Source organism: Chelonoidis abingdonii, chromosome 3 (assembly GCF_003597395.2).
Source record: "Chelonoidis abingdonii isolate Lonesome George chromosome 3, CheloAbing_2.0, whole genome shotgun sequence".
Classification (NCBI taxonomy): Eukaryota; Metazoa; Chordata; order Testudines; family Testudinidae; genus Chelonoidis; species Chelonoidis abingdonii.
In genome coordinates this window covers 93589353-93611040 of record NC_133771.1, presented here as the reverse complement: position 1 = coordinate 93611040, position 21688 = coordinate 93589353, and the positions used below count along the sequence as shown (strand labels likewise).

General features: G+C 42.0%; 1 protein-coding gene across 1 annotated transcript in view; it reads left to right on the top strand.

Annotated features, from left to right (window-relative positions):
• ROS1 (ROS proto-oncogene 1, receptor tyrosine kinase) overlaps positions 1–21688 on the top strand; it is a 105761-nt gene that overhangs the window by 10946 nt on the left and 73127 nt on the right. Inside the window, 10 exon segments of the mRNA XM_075064567.1 lie at positions 2219–2367; positions 3607–3745; positions 11128–11329; positions 12113–12189; positions 14633–14755; positions 16468–16652; positions 17877–17974; positions 18841–19352; positions 20217–20429; positions 21367–21477. Coding sequence (XP_074920668.1) covers positions 2219–2367; positions 3607–3745; positions 11128–11329; positions 12113–12189; positions 14633–14755; positions 16468–16652; positions 17877–17974; positions 18841–19352; positions 20217–20429; positions 21367–21477 — 1809 coding nt within the window.

Genomic DNA, 21688 nt, shown 5'->3' with positions numbered 1-21688 from the left:
TGGGTGGCAAGGGGAGAGACCAGGGAATCACACTGTCACCAGAAAGGCAGTCTACGTGATGGAGATCCTTACTGAGAAAGTAGACAGGCCTGTAACTAGACCTGATCGGAGAACAGAAGGGTGTGCTGTCTGCCGGTGCTAAGATACAGGATGTGACCTGAGCTGAAAAGATCCTAGCCGGAGCAGGAAAGAATCCGTTGATTGTCCTCATGCGGGAACGAATGATCGGCTAGATACTCGCTGGACTGTATCAAGGAGACTATGCCAGGTTGGGAAGACGCTTAAGGAAATCGAGGCTCAGGTGATCTTCAGTGGATTCTGCCAGTTCCTAGAGAAGGGCGACACAGTGTGACAAGATTATGGAGATCAACAGATAGCTCAGCAGTGGTGCTATAAGGAGGGCTTTGATGTACGGTCATTGGGAGCATTAGGACAGAAGACGTTCTCTCGGATGGACTTCACCTGAGTAAGGAGGGAAATAGACTTCTAGGATGGAGCTCGCCCAACTGATTGAGAGAGCTTAAACTAGGAATTGGGGGAGATGGTTGGAGATGTCCAGAGATCTCCGCGCCGGAATTTAACTTGAAAGGGAAGTAAACGAAGTAGGAGGGGATACAGTCGTGGACCAAAGAATGGACATAAGGAGGAAGGACGTGTAGATACCAGACTAACAGGTGTACTGTGGTAGAATGTCTGTGTATAACAGGGTAAGAATGTCAGTGACGCCAAACGCCAAAATTAAATGTCTGTACACTAATGCGAGGAGCCTAGGTAACAAGATGGGAACTGGAGCTATTGGTCGGAAGTGAAACCGGATATTATAGGGATAACAGAAACATGGTGGATAGTAGTCATGACTGGAGTACAGGTATTGAGGCTAGTGCTGTTTAGGAAGACAGAAAGAAAGGCAAAGGTGGTGGAGTAGCATGTACATCAATGATGAGTAAAGAATTAAAGTGATGGAATGATAAGACAGAGTCTGTCTGGGCAAAATCACACTGGGAAAGAAGCTACTAGAGCTCCCCTGAGATAGTGCTTGGGGTGCTACAGACCGCCGGATCAGATTTGGATATGGATAGAGACCTCTAATGTTTTAATGAAGTAAATACTAAGGGAAATGTTGATCATGGGAGACTTCAACTTCCCAGATATAGACTGGAGGACAAGTGCTTGCAAGAAATATAGGGTCAGATTTTCTGCATTGTGATGGGATGGATTTCTTCACCAGTAGTTGAAGAACCGACAAGAGGGGATGCCATTTAGATTTGGTTTGTTTGTGAGCAGTGAGAACCTCAGTGAGAAGAAATGTTGTAGGAGACAACCTTGGTTCGCAGTGTCATAAGCCTATTATCTCTTCTCTGGGGTCCCCAGGCAAGTTTTTGGGGGGACCAGAGTGTACCAGGCACTGGAATTCCTGGATGGTGGCAGCGCTACAGGTTCTAAGCTGCTGATTAAGCTTAGAGGAATTCATGCTGGTACCCCATCTTTTGGATGCTAATGTTCAGAGTGGGTTATTGTACCATGACAACGTCACTGGGACTATGCATGCGCTTAAAATTAAACACATGCTTTAGTGCTTTGCTGGTTTGGGGACCAGTATTTTAAAGCATGTATTTAACTTTGAGCACCCGAGTAATCCCATTGAAGCAGGTACATGACTGCACATGAGCTTAACCTTAAGCACATACTTTAAGTGTTTTGATGGAAGGAGTTTCCCTTCAATGTTTTACTAGTCACTGAGTGGAGAAGGACTTGAGGACAGTAAAGAAATGGACAGATCTCCCAAAGCTTCCATTTAAGGGATATAATTCAACATAATAGGCCAGATTCACCACTAACACAAATGGGTATATGTCCATTCACTTCAGTATAGCTGCACCCACTTACACCAGTGATGAGTTTGGCCAGTTAATATTAAAGTATCAATTGTCTTATAACATTACTATGGTTCATTCTGTAACTTTTTTCCTGATATGCATGTTTTCCATGTTTTTATCAGCTTCACAACTGCTGACTGTGCCAGGTCCCTGGGGCAAGATGCACTTTACTTTTCCCCAGTGTACTAGGTGTATCACCACCAAAGTATATTCCAGCGTAACATCAGTCCTTCAGAGAATGCTGCTGCATTCTCCTACTGCCCAGAAGCTGCCACAGAATACCCCAGGGAGAGGATTAATGATTTAAGCCTTGTTTGTGTTTTATTGGTTTCCACACTCAGATTATTTGAATACACCTGCAGCACCATTTGCATCTACTATTGGAAGCCACAATGTGACATTGAGATGGAAGTCGGCTAATATCTCTGGGGTGACATATATTATTCAGTGGAAGTATAATCAGCTCCCTGGAGACTGGAGGTATGCTGAGGTAAGGGAGGACAAAATAAATTCATCTTTTAATAAAACAACCTAGTCTAATTTACAATCCAGTCTTGTAAAGATGGAAAGATGTTCTTCACTTCCTCTCCTCACCTATCCTCTATTATTCTTGTGATCTATAAAAGAGTTAGCAAATTTCACACCAGAAGTGGCTAAATTTGAGTGACATGATTCTTGTGTATAATTTGTTAAGATTGTAAAGCATTTGGGGATTCTTTGTGTATTTTTTTTTATGTTGGTGGTGGATTGTTGGGGATGTTTTTTGTTTTTTTTCTTGGATTTATTTGGGTAAAATGACTATTATGTTAAGTTTAAGTTATTTGTTAGGTACCCAGAAGCCTGTGGGTGAGTGACAACAATTTAAAATTTACTGGTGTTAATATATTTAATATTTTACTGTTTTAGCTATTTATTTGCTTAAAATTAGAATATTCTTTGCATTAATTAATTAATTCAGGCTGGAAATTAGAAGGTTTGTAACTATCAGAGAAGTGAGGTTCTGGAACAATAGGCATAGTGGGGGCAAACAACCTAACTAGTTTTAAGATGAAGCTTGATAAATTTAGGAGCAGGATTATATGTTGGGTTGCTTGTGGTAGCAGGGGATTTGATCTGACCCAGAAGATTTCTTCCAGGCCAATGTCGTATCTTCCTAATATTGTTTTCCATCCATCCATCCAATATTTGATGAGATTTGGCAGTGGGTTTTGAAGAAAGTGTTAAAGGAGGAATCAGTACATAATGTTTAAGGGAAATGAATTATCTAGAACAGGGGTTGGCAACCTTTCAGAAGTGCTCTGCCAAGTTTTCATTTATTCACTCTAATTTAAGGTTTTGCGTGCCAGTAATACATTTTAATGTTTTTGGAAGGTCTCTTTCTATAAGTCTATAATATATAACTAAACTATTGTTGTGTGTAAAGTAAATAAGGTTTTTAAATTGTTTAAGAAGCTTCATTTAAAATTAAATCAAAATGCAGAGTCCCCTGGACCAGTGGCCAGGACCTGGGCAGTGTGAGTGCCACTGAAAATCAGCTCGCGTGCCGCAGGTTGCCTACCCCTGATCTAGAACTTGTTCTGCTTTATAAGAGATTCTTGGAATTAGGTCTGTGACATCCTAATATGTACATATTGTTTTATGTTGTCATATCAGGCTTGACTGAGATCCTACATGGTAACTCCAGCTAGAGGAACAGTGTTAATGATTATATGTATGTGTATTGATCTAGGTAGTATCTGAGCATTCGTATACAGTGAGTAACCTTCAAGCCTTCACAGAATATGTGTTTCGAGTAGTTTGGATCATCACATCTCAGATGCAGCTCTATTCTCCGTCTAGTCCCAGTTACCGGACTCATGCATTTGGAGGTAATTACACTGTTGGTCACAGCTTCAAGAGCAGTGCTAAAAAGCTTTAGTTTCTTTTGATGTCATGATTCTAAAGCAGAAAACTACTCATCATTGACTTTCATAAGAACAGCCATTCTGTATCCAGTTTCTGACAATGGCCAGTGCCAGATGCTTCAGGGGGAATGAACAGAACAAGGTAGTTTTGACTGATTCATCTCCTGTCATCCACTCCCAGTTTCTGGCAGTGGGAGGTTTAGAGACACTCAGAGTATGGGGCTTTGTCCCTGACCATCTTGGCTATTGGCCGTTGATGGACCTATCCTTCACGAACTTATCTATGTCTTATTTAAGTCATACTCTTGCCCTTCACAACATCCCATGTGGATGAGTTGTGTGAAGCAGTACTTCTTTTGTTTGTTTTAAATCTGCTGCCTATTAATTTCAATAGCAGAAGAAACCGGAGAAATGGCTGACATGATAAATGCCTTTTTTGTTTCAGTTTTCACTAGAAAGGTTAGCAGTGATTGGACGATGAACATCAATGTAAATAGTGTGGGATCTGAGGCTAAAATAGGGGAAGAACAAGATAAGACTTACTTAGACAAATTAGATGTCTTTAAGTTGGCAGGGCCCAACAAAATACATCCTAAAACGCTTAAGGAACTGGGTGAGAACTCATGGAGGATGGAAGAGATCCCAGAGGTCTGGAAAAGGGCAAATATAGTACCTATCTATAAAAAGAGGAATAAGGACAACCCAGGGATTTATAGAGCAGTCATCTTAACTTGGGTACCCAGAAAGAAAATGGAGCAAATAACCAATCAGTTTGTAAGCACCTAGAAGATAATAAGGTGATAAATAACAGTCAACAGGTATTTATCAAGAACAAATCATACCAAACCAACCTGATATCCTTCTTTGATAGGGTTACAAGTCTTGTGGATAGGGGGAATCAGTGGATGTGATAAATCTTGATTTTTAGAGAGGCTTTTGATACTGTCTCACATGACCTTCTCATAAGCAAACTAAGGAAATACAGCCTAGACGAACCAACTGTGAACTGGTAAACAACTGGTTGGAAAACTATACTCGGAAAATAGTTGTCAAAGGTTCTCAGTCAAGCTGGAAGGGCATATCAAGCGGGGTCCCACAGAGCTCTGTCCCATAGGTTCTTGAAATAAGGGTGCTGGTGGTGCTCCCGCACCCTCTGGCTTGAAGTGATTTCCATCATATACAGGGATTACAGTTTGGTTCAATGGCTCTCAGTACCCTCACTGTACACAATGTTCCAGTACCCCTGATCTGTCCCTGGTCCATTTCTATTTAATATCTTCGTAAATTATTTGGATAATGTCACAGAGAGTACACTTATAAAATTTGTCGATGATACCATGCTGGGATACCACTTTGGAGGACAGTATTGGAATTAAAAATGATCTGGACAAACTGGAGAAATGGTCTGAAATAAAAAGAATGAAATTCAAGAAGGGAAATGCAAAGTATTTCACTTAGGAAGGGATAATCAATTGCACAAATACAAAATGGGGAAAGACTTCCTAGGAAGGAGTACTGCAGAAACTGATCTTGGGGTCGTAGTGGATCACAAACAAAATATGAGTCACCAATATAATACTCTTGCACAAAAAACAAACAAACAAACAAACATCGTTCTGGGATATATTAACAAGAGTGTTGTAAGCAAGACATGTAAATTAATTCTTCCAGTTGATTCAGAACTGTTAAGCCTCAACTGGAGTACTGTGTCCAGTTCTGGGCACCACATTTCAGGAAAGATGTGGACAAATTGGAGAAAGCTCAAAGGAGAGCAACAAAAATGATTAATGGTCTAGAAAACATGATCTATGAGGAAAAATGGAAAGAATTGGGTTTCTTTAGTTTGGAGAAGAAAAGACTGAGGGGGGACATGGTAACAGTCCTCAAGTATGTAAAATATTGTTATAAAGGAGAGAGCAATAAATTGTTCTCCTTATCCACTGAGGACAGGACAAGAAGTAAGGGGCTTTAAATTGCAGCAAGAGAGATTTAGAGTAGACATTAGGAAAAACTTACTAACTATAGGGTGTTTAAGCACTGGAACAAATTACTTAGGGAGGTTGTGGAATCTCCATCATAGGAGTTTTTAAGAAGAAGTTATGCAAATACTTGTCTGGGATTGTCTAGATTATATTTAGTTCTACCTCAGTGCAGGGGACTGGACTACATGACCTATCGAGGTCCCTTCGAGTCCTATATTTCTATGATTCATGGGTGACCCCCAGTTCTTGTATTATGTGAAGGGATAAATTTCATTTCCCTATTCACTTTCTCCACTCCATTCATAATTTTGCAGACCCCTTAATCATCTCTGGTTTAAGATAAAGAGTCTCAGTCTTTTTAATCTTTCCTCATATGGATGCTGTTCCATATCCCTAATCATTTTCTTTGCCCTTCTCTGAACCTCTGTACCAATATTAATATATCTTTTTTGAGACAGAGTGACCAGACCTGCATGCAATATTCAAGGGGTGAGCGCACCATGGATTGATATAGTGGAATTATGATGTTTTCTGTCTTATCTATCCCTTTCAGAAGCATATGTTCATTATATGTTGCAAAATTGCAGACTGCTAGGTAATATTACTAAAGAATCTTTAGCTTAATCTGAAAGAGTTTGGGCTGAATTTTCGGTTATGATTCCTACAAAAAGGCATATGGAAATGTTTGCTTCTTCAAAATTATGAAGGCAGATTGGGTCATTGGGTGCTCAGTTACCTGATCTGTGTTCATGCAGCTTTATGAGTGCAAATGCTTTGATGATTATTTTTGTAGACACAAAACTGATGGCTGAAACTTTTGGCCTTGATGGGCTAGTTTGCATTTCTAAAGTTTGTTCAGGTTAAAATGTGTTTAACTGCAGCAACGGAATGGAAAAAGCACGATAGTCTTACATTTCTCTGCAGTAGTGAGACAAAGATGATTCATAATCCGTTTGTTTGACTCAAAGTGTCACTAATGACCCTCTGAATGGTTTCCATTTTAAACATTTATTTTCAGGTGTTTAGAGAGTTTTAAAATTACAACAGTAAAGTTGAAAGAAAAAGAGGAAAAGCTACATGAGTAGGAATGGGCTAAACCTATCTGAAAAAATGCAAATCTCTCCACACATGTAGCTTTAATCACGTATACTTACAACATTCCTTTTTAAATGAAAGGGCTGTGGGCAGAAGAGGGAATAGATATTGTATATATATTTTCTAACCTTTAAGAAGTGCTCTTGATTCTTTTGTATGCCAGTTTAGAGAGTCACATGCTGCTAATGTGTCTCACCATTTTTGCTCTAGATGTTAACAACTGCCTCATGGGGTGAGTGCATTGTGCATTCAGAACTATCATATCTCTTACACAATTATATTTCCACCTGTTTGCATGGTGAGCTTCTGTGGCATGTGACCATTGCAGAGTGAAATTCATGTGTCTTTGTTCTCAAATGTAATTTTTCAGTCCATTTCCAAAGGACTTTTTTGGGCTTTCGTATTGACAGTGATAACATTTTTAAACACATCTTCTTGCCCTTGTAGGGACACATAGGGAAAATGCCAAGTCTCTTTTACCTCTGAATATTATCATGTATATCCAAGGAATATATAACAAGAAAAAAATTGGTACAAAATATATTGTACCCACCACCAAACAAATCCACAGTGACTTTTAGGTGAGGTTCAGCACACCAGGGCAGGAGGAAACTATCAATTTAGTAACATTCTTGCTATGGAAAGAAGAAATATTAGTTTAGGCAAATTTCACAATATTTGCTTGCAATTTGGCTTTAAGTAACCATTTGACTTAATAGCTACTTTATCAGTTTGTCATAAAATGGAGATAAGAAATGACGCACTAACTGGAGCATTCAGATAGAACCAGCTTCAGGATATGAGCTCTCCTTCAGGTGGTGATGTAGAACCTGCTTCGCATTGATAGGAAATATGCTTATATATATGAATAAGACATAGTGAAGATACACTTTGTTACTTTTTCAACTCACATCTAATTGCATGTTAAATCTCATCCTGTGGTAACACTGGAAGTCACTGGAGATTTAAAGTTCCCCGTATTTGCAGAAATCTTCTTCCTAGCATATGCACAATGTGTTTCAGGTGGCACATGACCAGGATTTGGTCTGCTGGTTGGATTATTAGCTTCCCTGGCTTGGGCTGGGTACTAACGGGGAGTGTGACATGAACGCCAATCTGTGCTCCCCTTTGCAGAAACTGATATTCGTGTTCAGTATGGGAAAGGAGAAATAGTACTTGTTTTAGGCTTTAGGCTTCAAAGCTCATTGAAATCAATGTGAGTCTATCATAAGCCTTCCCAAATCTGGACCTTAGCATCCAGAAATCTGGGTGCCTGCATGAACCCCTCAAAGCTTAATTACCAGCTCAGATTTTATCTCGCTGCCACCAGCCAAAAATTCCAGGGTTTTGCTCCCTCTGGTCTCCCCAAACCCTTCCCTGGGGAACCCCAAGACTCAGATCCCTGAGTCTTACCACAAGGAGGAATAACCACTTCCCTTCCCCTCTCTCTCCACCAGACTTTCCTCTCTGGGCTAACCTGAGAGTTACTGATGCAATCTCTTTACATCACAATTCCAAGAAGCATGTCCCTCTATTCCAAAGAGACAAACCCCAAATACAAGGAAACAGAAATGATTCTATCTCTTCCCCTCCCACAATTCCCTGGTGCTGCAGAGCTTACCCTCCGTAGATCTAACACAAAGAATCCCCTCCTTCGTTCTTGCCTACCCAGAGAGAAAAACTCAAACAAGTCTAAAAGAAAGCTTTATATAAAAAGAAAGAAAACACATGAGAACATATGATTCTTGCATTAAGTTGACAATACACAGGGCTATTCTTAAAGAAAAATATGAATAAACAGACTTATTTAAAAAGAGATACAATTTAACGATCCAGCAAACTACACACTGTAAATACAAAACAAAACATTAAGCCTATTGTTTTGCTACCTTTGTACTCACAACTTTGAAACTGAAGATTAGAAGCTTGAAGATAGAAAGAAACCTCTCATAGCCGAGAGCAGACAAAAAGACTCGGACCCCCAAAAATTCCTCCCTGACTTTGAAAAATCCAGTTTTTCTGATTGTCCTCTGGTCAGGTGTGTGGTTCCCTTTTGTTAACCCTTTACAGGTAAAAGAAACACTAACCTTAGCTATCTTTTATGACAGAGTCTTTCCATTCATTCTCTGGGCTTTGGATAAGGGTAGATCCTTAAGCAACTATATAAGTGTTAGTGCAAACTCTTTGTTTGAGGCATAAAAAGAATCTTTGTTCAAGTTCCTTTTGTTTGCATTCACTTGTTATTGCGCTGGTTGTGAACCTATTATGTAAATCATTAGATTATATTTAAGTTAGATTGTGCTGAACCTCAAAAGATTTAGTGTTTAAGTGGCTAAGTTTCTAAAAGTTTAGACATTGAGTATAATGAATTTACATTTATATAGCGCCTCTCATGCTGAAGGAACTGGGTAAATGCTTCCAGAACTAAAGGCAGCATGAAGCGCGGTACGTTCGGGGCCCGTTCCTCAGGTGTGACGGGGAGCCAGGGCAACTCCGGCGCGGCGATCGACGGCTCACGCTCCGCTCCGTAGTTGTGGGGCTGTGTAAACAAAAGTCTCTCGGCCTGGCCCTTAGACAGGGCAGGCTGCAAACAGTCAGGCCCAGCTGGGCGGAGCAAACAGAGCAGATGGCCCCAAGCCTCAGGCAGGGTGGGAGACACAGTGAGGCTCAGCTGGAGGCTGAGCAAACAGAGTCTATGGCCCCAAGCCTTCAGGTAGGGCGGGGCAGCACACAGTCAGGCTCACTAGGCTGAGCAACACAGAGTCTATGGCCCAAGCCCTCAGGCAGGGCAGGGCAACAAACAGTCAGGGGGGCTCTGCCCTTTGGGCCAGGGCAGAGCAATAATAGTTCAGAGGCTCTGGCCCTTTGGGGCAGGGCAGAGCAACAAATAGTTCAGAGGGCTCTGGCCCTTTGGGCAGGGCAGAGCAATAATAGTTTAAGGGGCTCTGCCCTTTGGGGCAGGGCAGAGCAACAATAGTTAAGGGTCTGGCCCTTTTGGGGCAGGGTAGAGAAGCCAACACAGCGTAGCGTCGGGTGAAGGGGGATACTGCACCCGGTTACGGGTGGCACGGGGAACGCAGGCCCACCCACTCCTCTGCGTTCCAGCCCGGGGCCCTGGTAGCAGCGGTCGCCGCTAAGGCGGTCAGTGGGATCCGGACCGAAACACACTGCCTGCGGGATCAGTAGGGACCGTGGCCGATACAGACGACCATAGGCTCGGGGCCCTCTGCGGCCTGACTGTAGTCAGCCGCCCCCGGGCTACTTCCAATCCCCCCTTCTCCCGGTACCTGTCCTTCCTCGGCGTTCGTTGGCAGGTCCCAGACCATGGGCTCCTCGGAAACCGGGGAGGCAGTAGGGTCCGGTGGCTCCTCCGGATAGCCGGCACAGGGTCGTTGCGGCTGGGGGTCCTCGGGGTACCTGGCGCGGGACAGGTCCGGCCAATGCTTCTCTGGATAGTGGGCCCGTGGCAGCTCCGGCCAGCGCTCCTCTGGGTAGTGGGCTCGTGGCAGCTCCGGCCAGCGCTCCTCGGGGTAGTGGGCCTGAGGTAGGCTGGGCCGAGCAGAAGCTCGGGCCTCCGCGTCTGTCCTCCTCGGCGATCGGCGCTCAACTGAGCTCTGAGGCCTGGCTCTTATACTTCCTGTCCCGCCCCTTGACTTCTGGGGGGTGGGTACAGGAGGTAGTGGCCCCGCCCATGGAGGTGCCTACTCTGGCTCGTTCCCCTCAGGTGCGATGGGGAGCCAGGGCGACTCCTTACACAGCACTATAGAAAATTAGCCTCAGATGTAGGCTACATTCTGGAGGTAGGACGACAACCAAATGGGTGCACAGCACTTTGTACAATGGAGTGGGAGGGGAATTTTGGCTAAGGACATACTTTTTGTAAGAACATGTATCACAAGATGTATAGTAACTGCTCACAGCAGATAGCCCCTTAGTTTTTAATGTCCCCTGTGAAGCCCCCACACATAAAATTATGTGGTTCTAATTTGTCTACCTCAGAATGATGGATTTTGACCCATGGCTTCAGGTGATGTGGTGACAAAACAATAAAGGCTTACACAAAATTTTCCTCCTTTGGCATATGATAAACACTGTGACCCAGGAGTGCATGGTACTGCCAAGAGGAATGTGGGATTGATAAACCTATTCATATGTTTTTCCAATTAAACAGAGAAGATTTCTCATCTCCTCCTCATCCTCTCCCAGACATCTGCCAAAAATCACATCTGAAAAACCAAGTCTACAGCCAGTGATTTCTGTCTTTTGCAGTTCCTGTTACAGCTCCTATCATTAAAGATATTCAAAGTTCGGGGCCTGACACCGTGGAAATTAGTTGGTCTCCACCACTTTTCCCTAGTGGATTGATTGTTGGATATAATTTACTGTTAACCAGTGAAAAGCAGGAACTGCGCACTGCGTCCAGAGGTCAAACTTTCCAGTTCTACTCCACCTTTCCTAACACCACTTACAGGTACAAAAAAAAAGGTGATCAGCTGGACAGTGTGTGCCCTTAGTGTCATAAAGCAGGCAGTATAGTTCCTACAATCCAGAGATGTGTGTGTGTACGTGGGGTGAGGGTGGTTCTGACTGGCAGAACAGAGTGCACGTTAACACTGCTTTTGCAGAATCAGTGGGCAAAATTCTCCTCTCAGTTGTGCTGTTGTGAAAATTGGCATATCTCAATTTAAATTGATGGAGTTGTTTTAGATTTCCTCATGTATCATTGAGATCAGAATTTAGGCAAAAGCAAATCACTCTGGGGAGTGGGGTGAGAATCTGATGCAGTGCCAGAATGTGGAATTTTGAATTCAGTAACTTTTATATTTTTATTTTTTCCCTTTGTGGTGCACATTTCTGTTGTGTTCAGAGAATTATAGGGGAGCCCTCTTCTAACTAATTTAGCGTTTGTAAATTTCCCTTCAGTTTAACTAAACTCCAAATGGCCACATTCTGTTCTCAAAGGTGACTATAGATCTTCCCTTGAGATGAAACTGAGTTGCCTGCATAACTCTGAGGGCAGCATGTAGGTATGTAATTTATTAGGTTGTGTTACCTTATCTTGCAAAGCTAGTGAGTTCAACTCTTCATGTGATTGTATTTTTATTAGAATTTGTCCCTGAATGACTTTATTTAAACAGCTTTCTTCACTGAAGGAGAAACATGATAAGCACGTGAGACTCAATTGTTCTTCTTCAGAAGGCATTTTTTCAGGCATTTATAAAGTTCCATAAAATCTCTCTTTGATTTACTATAGGTTTACCATCGTAGCAGTAAATGAGGTTGGTGATGGGCCACCCGCAGAAGCTAATATCACTACTCCAGAACCCACAGGTACACATGCAACCTATTTCTTATAGTTTCCTGGTAATTAATTCTGGTTCACCTCAATTATGGGGTATACAGCAGAATAGAATGATAGTTAGACTGTACGCTCTTTGGGAAAGTGGCTGTCTTCTACTCTGAGTTTGTACGGCACCTATACAATGGAGCTCTGTTCTTGGTTGGTCTCTAGGCGCTACCATAATAAACATAGTAACAACAACAGGTTGGTTGTTGGGCACAATAACTCAGGCTGGTTCAAGTGACAAAAAAGGTGAACCAGTATCAAATGGGTGTGAATGATTGTTTGACAGAAGATGCTTTCATCTTCTGGAACGTGATATCAGTGACAGCATTTGCAGAACTCATGTTAATATTCAAGGGGTAGCCGTGTTAGTCTGGATCTGTAAAGAGCAACAAAGAGTCCTGTGGCACCTTGTAGACTAACAGACGAATTGGAGCATGAGCCACGAAAGCTTATGCTCCAATTTGTCTGTTAGTCTATAAGGTGCCACAGGACTCTTTGTTGCTTTTTACATGTTAATACTAACACTGTGACCGAGACCACAGGGAGCCAACTAAGGTCACTCAATTAGGGTGAACTGCAAAAAATCGGGCAGACAATCCCCAAATCTAATGGCTATTCCAATACTTAGATTTACCAATGCAGCACAAAACAGCTTCTGTAATACCTCACTGGTTACCCAGAAGCCAAAAACAGAGTTTCATTAAAGTAACCCAGCCTCAGGCCTCCACCTGGACACCCAAGTCAAATATGACGACGGTTACTGAAAATCTTATTCATCATATAAAAAAGTTCTACCAATCCCAAAGGATCGGACACATTACCTCCCAGGTTAATGAATATTGCAGATCTTACCCAAATACATGTTTACAGCTAATTCTTATTAACTAAACTAACATTTATTAAAAAAGAGAGAGAGTATTGGTTAAAAGATCAGTACATATACAGACATGAGTACAATTCTTGAGGTTCAGATTCACAGCAGAGATAGTGAGCTTTGTAGTTGCAAAGCATTAGTTCATAGGTTATAGCCCAATATTTATATTCAGAGTGGTCCAGTTAGAATTGGGATCTCAGCCCTATGGCTTGAGCTTCACCTGCATGAAGCCTCAAGCAGATTGAGGTGACAATATCAGGCCCAAGGGTCTTATATACAGTTTCAGGCTTCTTGTGACAGTACTTAAGTGAACAATAGGCACTCATAGGGACTTTGAAGTGGATCCATTTCCTAAGCATCACCGGTAATTATTTATATGGATTAACATGAGGCAGTTGCCAGTTTTCCATCATTCTCAGGTGATTTGCTATACATTTAAAAAAGAGATGAATACTGTACAGTGATATCCTATGTTTACAGTTAATTTAAATGTTAAGATGTCCTTTTGATTTCTGAATTAACAGAATACAGCATAAACAGGGACTGTTTGATTACATTGTTAACCACTATCATTATATATGTAAATACACAAAAACACAAACATTATCTACCAATATGTCTTTAAGAATTGAATTTATCCAACAGGATGCTTAACCATTTCTGGCGAAGTGTCACAAACAAATTTCACGTTAGACTTTCAAGTAAAAAATTCTGGAATGATCTCATGCAAAACAACATCAGATCATATCCTTTTTTTTGCTATTTCTCTTCCTTTGTTCTTTTTTTCCACTAATGGCATTTCATTATACAAAAAAACAATACATTATATCCAGCTATTTATGTGAGCCTCTTAAGATAGTTTACAAATATTAATTTATTCCCAGGGAGAAATATATTAAATGCACTTTTTCCATTTATTTAACAGGTTTAGTTTTAAGAGAGGCAAAGTGGGGGAGGTAATATCTTTTATTGGACCAGCTTATGTTGGTGGAAAGGACAAGCTTTTGAGCTTTCTGTAGTTCTTTCTCAGGTCTGGAGAAGGTGACCAGAATCTACACAGTGAATACAAGCTGAGATAGATTGTTAAGTATAAGAGGTCCACACATGCTGTACGAGACCACTTAAAATGAAGAGGGCGGTTAAGGGTTAGCAGGCAATTTTTCCAGACTCGAGGAAAGTCTTTGTGAAGCTCAAAAGCTTGTTCCTTCCACCAACAGAGGTTGATCCAATAAAAGATATTACCTCACTACCTAGTCTCTTTCATATTCTGGGACCCACACAGCTACAACAGCACAGGGTTAGTTTTAGTGAAGCTGTGTAACAGGAAAGTATATATTTTGCAAAAGTTGTTTAGCCTTAGTAGTTTTGCATATCATTACAGAACTCAGGAATTATGTTTTGCTGGATGTGGTGGTGGACAGCCTTGTGTCTGTGGATGTGTGTGGGCATACAAATGGTGGATTGCGGATTAACAATGTGCAAGTTAGGAAAATTGCCCTCTGCTTTTCATTTGTTTTCTAGCTTAATTTTAAAATTGTCTTTTTAATTGTCAGTTAAGGAAAAAGTGAAATGGCTCTTTCTAGCCAGAAACCAATCTCTAAGAAAGAGATCCATGGAATCTTTCTTGGAAGTCGCACAATGCCTTCAGAATGATGTCATACACCACAGTATTACAGGTTAGTTCTTTCTCTTTCTCTCTCCACCATACTGATACAGCTCCCACTACTGCATTATGCAAGTGCCTCCCAAACACCAGTGTGAGGTAAGAAAGTTGTCTGAGACACAGTGCAGAGTTATCAAAAGAGCCTATCAAAAGTGACTCGGGCACTTAGGAGCATAAGTCTCATTGCAAGTCAGTAGAACTAAATCCAGACTCACTTGGGTGCTTTTGAAAATGTTATCTTTGGGAGATTAAGTGATTTTCCCAAGGTCACCCAAGAATCTTTGGTGGAACCTTAACTGAAGTAAGATCTCTTGAATCCCAATCTCATGCCTTATAACTACAAGATCTTCACTCCTCCATGCAGCTGCAGTCTCCTCTTTGTAGCTATGTGGGTGATCTCAAACTCTTTTACACAGCCATTTGAAATTATTTTAGATACCAATCATATGGTATTGAAGGAGTTCAAGGGGCACCAGGAATCTGTTGAATGAAATTGTGGAAAGAGAAACAAACAAAAAAAAATCTGGTGGGTGAGATTTAGGGCACTGTGGAGGGAGGTTTGCTATGGGTGGCAAGCTTGTTGGGCAGTTGAGGGGCTCAGTGAAGAAGGAGGAACCAGGAGAGAGAGAGGTCTCACAATGGTCAGGATTAGGTACGGCTCAACAGCTGAAGATGTTGTTGTGCATTTGCAAATGAAATCTCTGAAGTTTCTGATGTTCACTGGGCCATAACCAGAAAGGAAGACAGTAGAGGGGAGTATGCTCTCAGGGATGTTGACATACTGGACCAGTTTCACTCCTGGTTTGTTCTGGTTTCTGGCAGAATAATGTCCTTTAGGAGTGTGTAAAGATAGAGGGAGAGAAAAATGGCTGCAACCAACCTTGACCTGGTGGAATACATGAGGGGGCCAGCACCCCCCAGAAATGGTCAGTGTGCAGGGGAAAGGATGTGACCAGAGGAGCTGGAGAATGTGCTGATTCAGCCCCTCCTGCCTCAGCAGCATATGGCTACGTCGTCACTGCAGGTTAGCCAAGAGTTAAGTAATCATGGGTTTGTCCATGCATGGTAGCGTAACTGTTTAGAGTGCAGCCACATTGTCTATAGCTGCACACAGCTGAAACGCCCTGTGTGTGCAATGGTGCTTTATCTGGGCATGAGACATTAGACAGGTATCTGGGCTCATATCCTGACAAGGGTGCCTACAGGGCTCCTTGGAATGCTATACCCGGTAGAAATGAAAGCTACTTCAGGCTACAGTAATCTCCCATCACATGGTGGTGCAGAGACTGGTAGTTCTCTGCCAGGGGATTAGCCCCCATCTTGGAGCAGAGTAATTGTGATTTATGTGGTAAGATGCAAATTGCATCTCTGGGCACCTGGTAGGGTGAATTGGTGTCGATTGATCTAATTTGTCTAATTGATCTAGCTACTCATTTGTCTTTTTAGCTAATATGTTCATTGGTTTTCTTCAGTGCCCACTGTAGAATCGGTTCTAAGGGCCATTGTGTACAGTCGTGCCACTTTCAAGGATTGTGGGAAATATTGTATAGCATGGGAATAAATACTAGAAATGGAGAGAAATGTTAATATTTTTTCAGGTCATGTAAGGTTTCAGATTGAGAGCTGCCCACCACATTCTATGACATTATTTTTTAAAAGTAATGAAAAATCAAAATGTGTTTCTCATATTAACATAGTGTCTGTGTGTTGTCTTGCTGTTTCTAGGGATTTCTGTGAATATTTACCAGCAGGTTGTCTATTTCTCAGAGGGAAATTCTATCTGGGCAAAAGGAGCTGCCAGCATGTCTGATGTGTCTGACTTAAAGCTCTTTTATGCTGGCCCAGGGAAAATTACATCAATCTCAGTAGACTGGCTTTACCAGCGGATGTACTTTGTCATGAATGAAAAGGTTGGGCTCTGGAGCTTAATTATTTTCTTAATACTTATGAACTACTAATGTGTGCCCTATTTTACATATGGCAATAAAGAGTTCAGGGATTATGTTAGGGATGTATGGTGTACTGTTGACTATTATAATGTTTTTATTTTTAATGTAATAAAATTTTTTTGTCAAAGAAATAGTACAAAATAGTAATAACTGCCTCTACTGTGGTCTACAGGCGTCTCAGGTCACATTAAAAGTAAACTGACATCCTAGAATTCCAGCTTCTTAGCTAATTTTTATCCTTGTGAAAGAAAGTCATGTCATTTCTGACACTGTCCATGTCATTTCTGACACTGTCTCCACCTGTGGCTCGTGCCTTCGATGGCAAGTCATTTAATCTTTAGATTTCAGTTCCTCATCTGTACAGTGCTTTCTTACTGTACCTTGCAGGGGTATTGTGAGAATTAGTTCGTTAATGATTAGAATGCACTTCGAAAGTGATAAGAGATATTTAAGTACTCAATATTTTCTTGTGTTAATGAAGGTGATGCAGGGTCACAGCTGTTTTGTCCTGAGAGGAAAAAATAGATGCCAACCCCACGTTTAATTCTTCACTTTTGAAACTTTAATGACTTTAGAAATGAGGTCCTGGTCTGGCTCCTTTGCTCCTTTCATGCATATGAGACAAAGGGGGAGAAAGCTGCCATAAACAGGGATTCCTTGTGCCAGTGCCATGCCACTCCACTCTCCACTTATTGCCCAAGGTGCTTATGTGGCCACAGATATCTGCACTCTTGTAGCCTTAGGTTAAAACAATGGCTGCAGGAGTCTGTTGCAGCTAATGTAAGTTAAAAAAGGTATGAGGCCAAACCGGTCCCAGGCTGCTCGCAGGATCAGCACAAAGGTAGTTGTAAACCACAACCTCCCCTCCCCTGTCAGATCCTGCTCAAAGCATAGCTTGGCTGGACCCAAAATCTGCTTCTTCGTTTTCATCTAGTTTGAAGACCATGAGGTAAGTGGATAATGAATTGACAGTTCCTTCATGGTAATCATTAACAGAAGGCTTGGCATAGTGAGCAAACTTTGTAATTGAATGACTGGAAATGTAGGTGCTTAGAGGTGCTTGGAAGTGCCTTAGGTTATTGTCTGTCTCTGTTCTCCCCTGTAGGATGCTCAGGTCATGTTGCTGCTCATCAGTAAACATGCTACTGATACATAAGAGCCTTTCTTTTTATTTTGATTGTCTAGGTATGGGTCTGTAATTTAGAGAACTGCACAGTAGCTGAAGAGATCGCTTCTCCTTCCATTACCTCCCCTAAGAAAATTGTAGCTGATCCATATAATGGGTAAGTTTTTTCTCCTGTGATGACTTGGTGTCAGATGGGCTGTTGATCTTTTCGGCAATCATCTTCACTGGGTTAGCTATCCAGTCACGAACCTCTTAAGAAACTGCCCCCTATGCCCCAGTTGTACAGACTGCCAAGCTTGCCCCTCTGTTATTCTTCAGCTTGCTCACTGCTCACCATGTTTGATTTGTTTCAGTCAGGGTCTGAAGTCTTTCCAATGTGTGAAGTGTTTGGAGGCATTGCATTTTTATTTGTTTTTAAAAAACAGACATTGAATTCTTTCATAAAAACAATTGTTTGAATGTTAAATGTCTGCGTCTAACATTGGCTCGATTATTTGAGTGCGTTTTTCGTTATTTTTATCATCATTATTTGATAACTGTTATCACCTAGGAGCTCTAGTTGTGGATCAGGATCCCATTGTGCTAGGCACTGTATAAACACAACAAAAGACAGTCCTGCCCCAATAGGCTGATAATCTAAGTATAAGACAAGAGGTAACAGATGGTTACCAACAGAGGAGAGTGAGCACACAAGGAAACAAGAAGGCAATATTGATCAGCATGAGAGGCTCAGCACACCAGCTTGACTGTTGTCAAGTTTTGTTAAGTTTTTCTTATATAAATCATGGGCCAGACCCTCAGCCAGTATAAATCAATGTAGTTTTATATTACAATGGCTGGGAATTGTGCTTCCTGCATTTAATTTTCATAGGATATAAATAAATATGAACCAAAAGAATTTCCTTATATTTTTTTTAGAAGGACAGGTGTGTCTCTGAGCCAATAGACCGCTAAAATATCAGTGACTCGTCTACACTGTGTTCTCTGGTATAACCGCTGTGGGCTGTTTTGTTCCATTGTTAGGTATGTCTTCTATCTGCTGGAGGATGGAATTTATAGGGCAAGCCTCCCAGTCTATCCTGGTCAGGTCCCTGAAGCTTTGCCGATTGTAAGACTCAACGCTCTGCAAGATTTTGTGATAAACTTCCTGTCCAAAAGACTAATTTACTTCAACAAAACTGATCAATCTTTTGTGTCTGGTTTTCTGGATGGCTCAGAATTTAACATCCTACGACCTCAAGTTTCATTTAGAGACATAGAGAGCTTTGTTTATGAGAACAATACTTTCGTTGTCACTGATGGCAGGGCAGTTTTCAGTGAGGAGTTGTCTCCAACTGGGATCAAAGCCTTTAATGAATTTTTGGTGGATTGTGATTTTACCCAGGCTGATTATTTTGGATACAACAACTTGCTTTCTTATGGTGCGGCAACACAGCCTTATCCTTTGCCAACTCATCCTCAGCTTGTCACAGTGCTGTTTGGATCAGACCAAGCTGTGGTTTGCTGGAGACCACCTCAACCTACTATTGGAACCAGTAAGTTCTATTGTTCCATCCTAAAGGTCTAGTCCATGTTCCAGTATACTTAATGGAAAGATCTTCCTGATTTTTCCTTTCCCTAACACTGGTATAAATCAGAAGTGACTCTACTGAAATCTACTTGGGGGAGGGATAGCTCAGTGGTTTGAACATTGGTCTGCTAAACCCAGAGTTGTGAATTCAGTCCTTGAGGGGGCCATTTAGGGATCTGGCACAAAAATCTGTCTGGGGATTGGTCCTGCTTTGAGCAGGGGTTGGACTAGATGACCTCCTGAGGTCCCTTCCAACTCTGGTATTCTATGAACAACTCTGTGAACATCAATATGAAACAGGTGTGAGAGAAAAACCAGGCCCAATAATTTATGATAAAGCTGCCAAAATTTTAATCAAAGTTTTACTGATAAAATAAAGGATGCACCTGGCCAAATTAATGGAGGCTTAATTGTGTAAGTCACTAAAAGTCTTTCTGTCCTGCAGGGTTTAAAAAAGGATGCATCTTAAATCATGGAGTGTAATGACTGCAGTGTTAACTACCACTTTCACAATACTGTCACACATCTATGGAGAGTCACACATGGTGGCTGTTGGTTGGCAAAATCTGCTATCAGCTCTACCACACACGCGAGTGCTAGAAGCACAGCTGGTGCTGTGGAGACTGCCTGCCACTCCCGGTTAAGTTGTTGGGAAGGGCATGATGTACTACCATGGTGCCAGGGACTAAAGCAGCGCTAGTTTTTAATTTTCTTCCTGGCCGATATCTGTGATATTGGCAGCTTTGAAATAGATCTCTAAAACTGCAGTCTTCCTGGCCTCTGTTGAAATAGTTTCTTGTCCAATAATGTGATTGTCTGCCCCTTTCAGGTCCTTCCGCCTGGCAGAACTGGACTTATATTGTGAAGGTATCAGCCCAACATGGTGCTGATGAAGATCGGATTGTCTCCAATATCAGTGACACTAGGTTTACAGTGAAAGGGCTGACCTATTCCACAGCATACCAGGTGTCAGTGAGAGCTCTATCTCCTGCTGGGGAAGGACCCTGGACAGAGTCTTTTAGGGGTGCCACTTTAAAAGAAGGTAAGAACTACTTCACTGAGCAGTAAGGAGAAACTTGTCCTGTGCATACGCTCCACCTTTCAAGGCCTAGACCCGACGAACACCAGGAGTTCAATCCTCTGCTGTGCCTACTCTTCACATAGTGACACAAGCAGGTGGGATTTCTTTTAAAGTGCTTGGGGACAGTGCAAAGGTTGACATCTGAAGACCACCAGTGGCAGGTGGTTAAGCATGGGCACGCCGTCGGAAACAGTTGAGTATCCCCGTCACCATGTAATGAATGGGAGTGGGTGGCTTACTGGGGAAATGCAAAAGGCCCTTTGCAAGCATGTGTACAATGGCTCTAACCTGTACATTGTTGAAATATTTATTTAAACATAGCTTACATAGAATAATACGTATGGAGAGGAAAGGAGGGGCTCAGGGTTAAATCACTGGAGTGAAGCTCAGGAGGTCTGGGATTGGTTCGTGGCTCCACCACAGATTTTGGGCTTTGGGCAAGGCACTTCATCTCTCTGTGCCTCCATTCCCCATCTAAAAATGGGTGTCACATACTTCTTTTTTCTCAGCCTTTGTCTCTCTTGTGTATTTAGATTTACTGTTTCTAGGGGCAGAGGCTAGTTCTTACTATGTTTTTGTACAACCCTTGGCACAATGTGCCTCTGATACTGGTTGCTGGAACAGGAATAAATTCATGGTGGTTAAGTCCATAAATGGCTATTAGCCAGGATAGGTAAGGAATGGTGTCCTAGCCTCTGTTTGTCAGAGGATGGAGATGGATGGCAGGAGAGAGATCACTTGATCATTGCCTGTTAGGTTCACTCCCTCTGGGGCACCCACATTGGCCACTGTCGACAGACAGGATACTGGGCTGGATGGACCTTTGGTCTGGCCCGGTACGACCGTTCTTATGTTCTTATGAATGATACATAGTTACAACTTGTTCGTTGTTTCTCAGTTGAAGAAGAACCTTATATCTTGGCTGTTGGGGACAATGGACTTTGGAAGCAGCCGTTGGATAGTTTTGGGCCAGGATTATTCTTCTCTCCTGATATAAGAAATGTCTCAGGTAAATACTGTTCAGGCTGAGTGTTCCTGTAGTGGACCTGTCTGCATTGATCAGAGCTCCCCACAGTGGATAAAAGGATCTGAAAGACGAGAACTTTGATCACATCTGACTAGACTTTGAATGTGCAGTAAAACAGTTTGAACTGAACTGAGTCTTGAAGCAGAACTCCTTGCACTCCCTGGGCCAAATTCATCTCTGGTGAAACGCCGTG